This window comes from Eptesicus fuscus, chromosome 12, assembly GCF_027574615.1.
Source record: "Eptesicus fuscus isolate TK198812 chromosome 12, DD_ASM_mEF_20220401, whole genome shotgun sequence".
NCBI classification, from domain to species: Eukaryota; Metazoa; Chordata; class Mammalia; order Chiroptera; family Vespertilionidae; genus Eptesicus; species Eptesicus fuscus.
The window spans coordinates 1,419,503-1,428,671 of record NC_072484.1 but is presented as its reverse complement, the minus strand read 5'-3'; the positions used below and the strand labels follow the sequence as shown (position 1 = coordinate 1,428,671).

The 9,169-nt window shown below is 62.6% G+C and overlaps 1 protein-coding gene across 1 annotated transcript; it reads right to left on the bottom strand.

The window, feature by feature from the left end:
* Positions 1-482: 482 nt before the first annotated feature.
* On the bottom strand, positions 483-3,636 carry HRH3 (histamine receptor H3). Its single transcript, XM_008157098.3, has 3 exons — positions 3,375-3,636; positions 2,298-2,464; positions 483-1,455 (listed from the first exon to the last, which is right to left on the bottom strand). The coding sequence occupies exons 1-3, from the start codon at positions 3,634-3,636 to the stop codon at positions 532-534; spliced, it is 1,353 nt and encodes a 450-aa protein (XP_008155320.1). The 3' UTR covers positions 483-531.
* Between the last annotated feature and the right edge of the window lie 5,533 nt (positions 3,637-9,169).

Genomic DNA, 9,169 nt, shown 5'->3' with positions numbered 1-9,169 from the left:
GGAAAAGCAGAGAACAGCAGCAAGCTGTTGGCACTCTGGGGACAGAGAGAGTTGGAGGAAAGAGGGCTGAAGGAGTCGGGCCGGGCATCAGAAGGGGCAGGTGGCCGCAGAGCCAGTGGCCTGGGCTTGTCTGGAGCAAGGGAGGGTGTGCAGCTGTGTGCAGGTGTGCGCACATGCAGGAGCAGACTGCTGGGCAGGAAGCATGGAGCACACGCCATGCGCTTGCTTTGGGAAGAACACCACGCGGTAATGGTGCAAACGGTGGACCCGCTGGTTGCCACACTGTGTGTGGGGAGGTGGGCATTGTGGCTGAGACCCCTAGATTGTCTCTCCTGGGGAAGAGTTAGGATTTGGGAGGCAGGGCTAGCCACTCACATTCCAGTTCAGGCAGCAGGGTCCTCGGCCAGCCCACCAAGCTGCCTCCATGGCAGGCAGGTGGTCTAAGAGAGGCCACATGGCAAAAGTGTGGGCCGAAGAGGAGGCGGCAGCTGCCCAGAAACCAGGTGTGGGCAGAGGAGCCCTGGGGCCCGCTCACTTCCAGCAGTGCTCCAGAGAGCTGTGAGGCTGGACCTTGAGCTTGTGGGGGCACAGCAGCTTGGTGAAGGCCCGGCGAAAGCTGTAATGGCACAGCGGGTAGAGGATTGGGTTGACTGCCGAGTTGGCCCACAGTAGCCAGAAGGATGTCTCATACCAGTAGTCGGGGACGCAGTGGCCGTGGCAGGCAGCCCGGATGATCATCAGGAGGGTGTACGGGGCCCAGCAGAGTCCAAAGATGCTCACGATGATGGCCAGCGACTTGGCCACCTTCTTGTCCCGGGACAGCCGGAAGCGCTGGGTGATGCCCTGGGACACCATCTTCATGCGCTTCTCCAGCGATGCGGAGGACGCCGATGGCTTGGAGCCCCTCTTGAGCGAGCGAGGCCGCTCTGTGCCCCGCGAGGAGCTGCCTGAGCTGGAGGTGGGCGAGTCTGCGGTGCCCCCCCCACTGCCCCCCAGGGCTGCCTCCCCTGCCTCAGTGCCAGGGGCCACCTCGCCGACCCTGGCGCCATACCTGTGCAGTGGCATGGCCTCCCTGTGCCCCCTCTGCCAGCAGCCCCAGCAGCCAGGTGCGGCTGGCGGAGAGGGCTGGGCCTCTGGTGGGGGCTCCAGGCCAGTGGCCTCTCGGACCCCGTCCAGCCGGTCGCGGGTGCGCTTCTGGATGTTCAGGTAGATGCTAAGGTTGAAGAAGGTGACACTGAGGAAGGGCGTGAAGAACTCGAGCGTGGAGGCCGTGATGAGGAAGTACCAGTTGTAGAAGAACTCTGCGTAGCAGTGGCCCTCAGGGATGGAGCTGCTGCCCGACAGGTGCTCCCAGCTCAGGATGGCCGGCCCATACAGCAGGAAGGCCAGCACCCACACCAGCGCCATCTTCCACACCGCCTGCCGCGTGTTGCCCTGCTGGGCCCGGTAAGAGACCTGCGGGGGGACATGCTGGGTCAGGCACCTTTTGGATATCATCTCATTTAATCTTCACAACACCCCCTTCACTCTCCCCACTTTCTTTCTGGATGGTTCAGGAGGGAGGGACAGACCAGGTGGATCGACTAAGGGGGAAAACTGGGGTTCAACCCAGGCCTACTGACCTCAAACCCATGCTCTTTGCACTCTGTCCCATGCCCTTTTAGATAGGACACATGTGGCTCCTGAGCAGAGAGCCCCTCAGGTGCCCAATAAAGCCACCAAGGAGAAGACATATGGGCAAGGTGAGACTTCTGCTCCAGTGCGCCAGCCTCGGGCCCATGTGGTACTGTCATGGGAGCCCAGGCGGTCCAGGGCCCCAGCTAATGGTGGCCACTCACACCAAGGGGAACTGGTGGAGCCAGGAGCTGATGCCTGTCTTCCTGGGATGCACAGAGACACACAAACACACACAGAACACATACACACATAGAGGCTGAGACACACACACACACACACACAGGGCAGGGGGGTGTCACCAAGGGCCTCTGGCTCAGGTCCTCCCTCAGCTCCAAAGATTTTGCACCTGCCCCAAAAAGGAGGCTGAAGTGACCCCCTTCCTTCAGGAACATCTGATGCCAGGGCCAGGTGGTGCCTCCTGCCTGTCCCAGGACCGGTCTACTGGCAGCAAATGGCTACTGAGTGGGCAGCTGGCTGTATAGAATGCCTGGCATGTCAGGTGTGAGGCAAGCGGGACCAAACTCACCTGGCACTGCCCACATCCCCTGCCGGGTGCCTTCTGGGCCCTCCTGACCACCGCCCCCCAAGAGTGAGCATGGGCACCTGCATCCCAGACTCACAGCGCGGGTGACCGACAGGAACCGGTCATAGCTGATGAGCACGATGTTGAAGACGGAGGACGTGCAGAGTAGATAGTCCACCACCAGCCACAGCTTGCAGAGGCCCCTGCCGAAGGGCCAGCGGCCAGTCAGCACATAGGGCACGTACAGTGGAATACAGAAGGCGCCTGTGGGAGAGCAGGGCGTGGTGGGTCAGAGCCAGACCAGGGTCTGTAGTCAGACCCTCCACAATGCAAAGACAGCCAGGACCTGTCAGTTGCCACCCTTCTTGGCAGCAACCTCACCTTACCCACCCCCTCCACCCTGTCTCCTAAGACACACCCTCTGACCTGGAACTGGCCTTCGACCCTGTCCAGCCCTCCCAGGCCCCAAGAGAGGAAGAGGGAGAATTTCCTCCCTCTAGCCCCCTGGACCCCAGCCCCTATCCTGGCTTTGGACAGCCTTTCCTCTTCAGTTCAGAAACCAAGAAAGCCTTTTTCCTGATTCGGAGGGCACCCGGCCACTGCCACGCCAGCCGCTCCCGCCGCCAAGCCCCTCTCCAAGCGCCTGGCAGATGCACGCGCAGCCCCAACAGGTGTCTGGCGCTCCAGCCCCCTCCGCGCGCCCGCCCTCAGCCCGCAGCAGCTCACGGACACGTGAGAGCGCTCTCCGCCCCCCCTCCCAATGCCCCCTCCCACAACACGGCTCTAAAACCCCCATTCCATGTCCCCTCCCCCAAACCTTCCCGGCGCCCTCCATGAGTCCTAAGTCCCCCATAGCCTTTGTTTGCTCCAGCAGGAGCCGGCGCTGTACCCGCGGCGCTGCGCCTGGCGCCTCGAGCGCCCGCCTGCTCCGGCCCCTTCCCCAGGAACATCATTCCCAGCCTCCGCAACGCGGCGGAGAGGCAAGGAACTTCGGCCGCGCCCATCGCCCATCGCCCCACGAGTCCCAGGCGCCCCCTCCCCAGGCCAGCCCGCCCCGCCCCGCCCCCCACTAGGGCGTGTGCCCGTACAAAAGGCACCCAAGTCCGGCGCTCCAATTCCCGCTGGTCTGGTGGGCCGAGCGCTCCAGGACTCGGGCAGGGGTTGGGGGCTTTACCCACGAGAAAGTCGGAGATGGCGAGGTTGAGCAGAAAGAAGTTGTTCTGGGTGCGGAGGCTCGAGTCGGCCACGAAGGCGAGCATGACCAGCGCGTTGCCCAGCACCGTGGCCACGATGAGCAGCGCCATGAGCGCGGCCAGCACCGCGGTCCAGGCGGCGGAGAAGCCGCGCGCCCCGCCCGCCGCCGCCGCCGCCGCCGCCGCCTCTCCAGCCAGCGCCCCCGACGCGTTCAGCGGCCCGTCGGGTGGCGGGCGCTCCATGGCCCTGCCGGCTCACGCAGCGCTGGTACTCGGGGCAGGGCGCGGACCGCCGGCTGGGCAGCCGGGAGGGGCCCGGGCCCGGGAGCCTGGTGTTTGAGGGCTTTCAGCCCCGCCGGGTTCCCCGGGGGATGCCCGGCGCATGGTCCGCGGGCGCAGAGGCCGGGGCGGGCAGCGCCGAGGAGGCCCAGGCTGTATTCCAACCCGAATAGGGCCAGTGGCACAACCGCAGCGGCCCGAGCGGAGACGGAGCCCGAACCGCTGCCAGAGCGTCTGTGCGCCCCAAGTGCAGCGCGCTGCCAAGTGCGCCCCGTGCCCAGCCGGCCGCCCCCCGCGCCCCGCGCCTGGCTCAGCTCCGGCACCATTGGCTGCAACCCTCGCCCCGCCCCCGCTCCCGCCCCGCCCCGCCCCCGCCCCACCCGGCGCCGGCAGCACCACGGACAGCGCCGCGTGCCCGCCAGCCGCCGGCTGGGAGCCTGGCCAGGGCGCGATGAGGGCGGGGCTGGGGGCTCCGCCTGCTGTCAGCCGGCCCGTGCGCTCTGGAGCCAGGCTCTGGGCTGCTTGGCCTGCCCCGTGCCCTCAGCCCCGTGATCCCTGGCCGGCCCTCGTCGGGAGTCGGGAGCCGGGATGCCTGAGGGGACCTGGAGTAGGAGTAGGGGAAACACCTGCACCCGCGCGACCCCTCCTCATTCATCCTTGGTGCCAGCGAGTCTGAGGGGAGGCACGTCTTAAAGAAAAAAAAGGGAGGGATCGCTGAGAGCTTGTGCTCTGGTCAGGGTCAGTCCCCCCTCCCATCTGCGTGGCACTCTGGGTCTCAGTCTCCCCGTGGACAGGGCCCAGCGAGGGGGGCAGGGTGACCTACAAGGCTCAAACAGATGTGGAGTTACATAAGGAAAGATGGGGAGCCTGTGGGCCCTGCCAGGAGGGGAGCTTGCCCACCAGGCGCTCAGGCGGGGCCCCAGGTTGAGGGGGGAGTGTTCAGCAGCTTGGAGCCCATGGCCCCTGGAGGACAGCACCATGAGGTGGTCAGCGCTGCATGGACAGAAGAGGCCACTGTGCTCGCTGGCACAATCAAGGCACCAGTAGCTGCAACTGCATTAGCGCCTGCGGGAAGGGGTGGGGGAGGAGAGGCAAGGGAGGGAATGCCCCTCCCTCCAGGGATGTTCAGATAGACAGGGTCAAGGACAGATTCAGCTGGAGACACTCACAGACAGACAGACACGCCCACACGCAGATACACAGACACCCACACACCAGGGAAAATCACCCAGCATCAGTCTGGGGCCTAAAAACGGCAGTTAGACAGACACACACGTGAGACAGCGACAGCAAGGGGAACAGTGCCCGAGGGGAGGGAAGCAGGGGCTCCCACTCCTGCAGCCACACCTCTGCGGGCCGTGGAGAGGACAGAAACGCAGTGTCCGTGTGTGGGTGGGGGCTGGGAGGCTGGGGCAGAGGCTGCAGACCGGACCCCAGGCGCGGGCACTCCTATACTTACAGCAGTTTCCGGATCCTCTGGGGACCACCCCTCCCACTAGCCCCAAGAGGTACTTCAGAAACTTTGAGGAGTGGGGGCTGGGCTCCCTCTGCCCTCTCTCAGAGCTGGGGGCGCGAGGGGACCCACACTCTCGCTGCAGCAGACCCACTATGCCGCAGCTTCTTGCAGCCTGTGCTGGGCATGTGGGGCTCCCAGAAGCCTTGCTGAGCACCTGGCTATGTCCCTCCCACCACCAGCAGAGCCTGCTCCTCTTACCAGCTCCCCAGCTCTCCCTCACTGCACCCAAGGTGACTGGTGGTCACCCAGGACCAGGCACTTACTTGGTGGTGAGACAAGCAAGGTGAAGAGTTCCTGGAGTGGGCAGTGCGGGCTGCTGGACCCCATCGCTCTCATCACCAAAGCCTTCCTGTGCCTTTGGTGCTGGGCCAGGGCTCACTGTCCATGCTCCCGTGGGATGGACTCCACCAGGCCCTGCTCCTCCCCAACCCTCCCGCGGCTGGCTCTGGCTAGAGACGCTGCATGCCCCCACCCCTGCCCCAGCCTTGGGAGATGGAGTCGAATGGGGTTTCAGAGGGGGCTCTGGCTCTCTCACTCACTGGCTGGGAGCCTCCTCCCCAGTCTCAGTGGAGGAGTATGTGTTGCTTACCATCCAGGATGGAGGGCCCATAAAGGGGGCGTCTGTGTAGTTGATGGCTCCTTCTAAGTCTCAGTGACCCTGTGGCTATCAGTATTCTGGAGATTTCCCTGGTGGACTCACCTCACAGCAGCTGGGGTGGGGGATGGGCTCAGTCAGACTCAGGGGTGGTCTTCCTCTGTAAATTGAGGGCTTTGGGAGAGGAAGGGCCAGGGCTGGGCCAGGGGTTTGAGAATGGCCGTGGCCCACGTGGAGAGCACCATCATTACATGTATGATCTTATTAGCCCCCTATTTACCCTATGAGGTTGGTAGGACCAGTGGGCCCTGTACAGAGCTGGACACCAATGCCCAAGGTCACACAAGGCCAGGCACCTCTCTCTTAATGGCCACACTCCTGGCCAATTCCTGAGGTCAAAGCCCCTGAGACCAGCAAATGCACCAACCGTTGGGGCATAGTGTCCTCTCGGTCCAGCCCAACCCAGCCAAGGCAGTTCAGGGTGAATAGGGCAGGTCCCTATTGGCTGTCCACAGGGCATCTTGCCCAAGGAGTGGGCATCCAGGCCCCAGTTGGTGGGGAACCCTAGGAAAGGCTGGCTAAGGGCTGGGATAGAGGACAGACCCCGACTCTCCACTCACTCAGACCCCCAAACAGAGGGAGTAGCCTGGGGCTCTGGTTTCTCCATTGTTGAAACAGTCGACATTTTGGGTGAAATATGTCCAGTCCAACAAGGAGGCCATGGGGAAAATGCCCCATTCACACCAGCCCTAGCCAACTAGCAAACCAGCGCCTGCAACTTCCCATGCTGGAGGAGGCACACCCGCTGACTGAGTGACCATCCATCCACCCATCCATCCATCCAGAGCTCTTACTGCCAACCCTCAGGCACCCGGCTGTCCTGTGACAGAGGGAACGCAGTCAAGCAATGTGTGTGCAGGCTCCAGGTGCTGGCTGGGAGGAAGGAAGCAAGGCCAGGGACGGAGAGCACCAGCACAGGGCTCCCCTTCAAGAGACAGCCTGCCATGTGAGGTGAGGTGAGCTGACAGCCCCTGGTGGCAGTCTGGCCTTTGGGGTCTGCTGCTGAGCTGGAGCTGAGGCAAAGGACACATCTTCCCAGTGGGTGGGACTTGAAGCTCCTGGTCATGCACTTTGTGTGGGCAGGAAAGTGGCCCAAGTGAGAATACCTACGCGTTCAGAGGCAGTGCCCAAAGGCCTGGAGGGCTGGTCAGGGCCTGGAGGGACAAGGACCTGGTGGAGGCAAGGGGTTTGGGGCTGGAGCCACGTGGGTGGACATGTGATTGTGGACCCCAGCGTGAAGGCCCTCATGTCAAATGCAAACACCCACCAGGAAGCTTTCATCAGGAAGAGGCGGTTTAGCAGGCCCCTGGCACAGGCCACCCAGAACTGGCATGAGGTGGTCACGCTGGAGGCCCTGCTGGGGCGAGGAGTGTGGACACCTCCCCAGGTTGATCTGGCTACTGCCACCTCTGAATGTCCACCCCACCAACCACACAACCAGGCCGAGCCCCCACTGTGGCATGTTTTCCAGGAGAAGAAACTGCCACCTGGTGGCGAGTTGACCACATTGGGCCCTTCCTCACATACCTGTTCAGGTGTGGGCTTGACCCTCTGCCCACAAGGCTGCACCAGCGCCCAGGTGTGGAATCCCACACGGCCTGGGGCCCACTTCCCAGACAAAGATGCACTGGTTGCACTGCCTGACACACCGTCCTGGAGCCACTTGCTTCACAGGACACAAGAACAGCCTCCCGAGGGCACACGGCACAGGTGGGCACCGCCCTGCTGATGCAGTCTACAGCCCCTCATCTCCAACAAGGAGAGCTAAGCACCTGGGGCCGGGGTGGAGGTGGGCCTGGGCCCACTGGCCCCTCCCAGTGACCCACTGGGGAAATTGTGCCTCCACCCTCTGGGCTCTGCAGGGTTAGAGGTCCCCTCCCCAAGGGGTGCACTCTGGCCTGGGCACATGGGTGTCTTTTGAAGCTGACATATGAGAGGTATGGGAGACAGAGGTCAAGGCTGACTACAGGGTTTTGGCTCAAGCATCTCAGAGGATGGCGTTGACAGGAATGAGCTGGGGAGTCTGTGGGTGGAGCAGGTTGAAGGATGATGGAGTGCTCTGATTGGAGTGTGTCGAGCTTGATGCCAGTTGGACATTCTGGTGGGGAAGTTGTTAGGCCCCCAGGGTCCAGTCCCGGACCTGGAATCAGAGCTTGGGCCAGCCGCGGCCTGCCCTATTCCTTCTGGGTCTGGGGCCAGGGGAGCTCTGCACTGGAGACACAAAGTTAGGGTCACCAGTGTCAGGCCAGCAAAACACTGTCCCATGTGTCCTGTGCTTCTGCACGTCCTGTATGTCCGGCGCTGTCACGGGCAGCAGGCTGTGCCTCCACGCTCTCGCTGTGCTGGAAAACCTTTCTCCTCCAACCAGCTGCAGGCCCCGCTGCCCCCGCAGTGCTCTGCCCTGTGCGTGGGGATGTGGCCCACTGAGGAGAGGAGCCAGGGGGCCGAGGCCAGCTGCCGGGCAATTGTCCTGCCAGCATGGCCAAGGCATGTTTCCAGGGTCAGCGCTGTGACCGCTCTGAGGGGACCCATGTTCGCTTTCTCCTTCTGTGGCAGCTCACTTAAATAAGGAAATGCAGATTTTTCTTTTTTTGTTCCTTGTCTTTTTTTACCTAGTGACATTCTGAGCCAGCTATGGGTGCAGCCTGATGAGCTCAGAGTTCGGGTGTGATCAGAATGGCTCCTGATACCACAGATTTGAAATAAAAGCCAAGTCTGATTTCCCTGCCTTGAGGGTCAGGGCTGAATTGGGACCAGGCCCAGTTGGCAGGAAGGCGAGAGAGGACAGGAGAACCAGGGGCACAGTTGCCGTGGTTTGGCTACAACTCAAAGAGGCTTCAGGAAGGGAATGTTTCTTGTTTGTTATCCACGGCTAGAACATCTAGGAAATGGGCTTCAGACACAGCTGCATCCAGGAGCTCGGAGACAGCTGCTTCTTTCCGCCTGTCTTTCCCTGTGTTCACCTCCTTCCCAGCAGGGACTTTCTCCCTGACATCTCTCCCTGCAGCTCCGCTGCTCTCCTAACTTTCTCTTCACGCCCCAGGAAGAAGGGGAGCTGCCAACAGCACCCCAGAATGAGCCCTGCTCAAACAATCCTGGTGGCTGGCTTGCGCATGCAGCAGTGTGGGTCTTAGGTTGTGGGTCAGTGTCATTTGAACCACCCCTGTGGATGGAGGGGAGGCTGTCCGGCAGGTGGAGACATAGTTCTCCCCAGCAGCTGCCCTGGGGATCCTGTGAGGGGCCTCTGTCTGCCCTTCCCCCAACAGTGTCTTTGTTGGCAGTGCTGAGGAGCCGGGGCACTGGGCCTGGGCACTGCGAGCTCTATA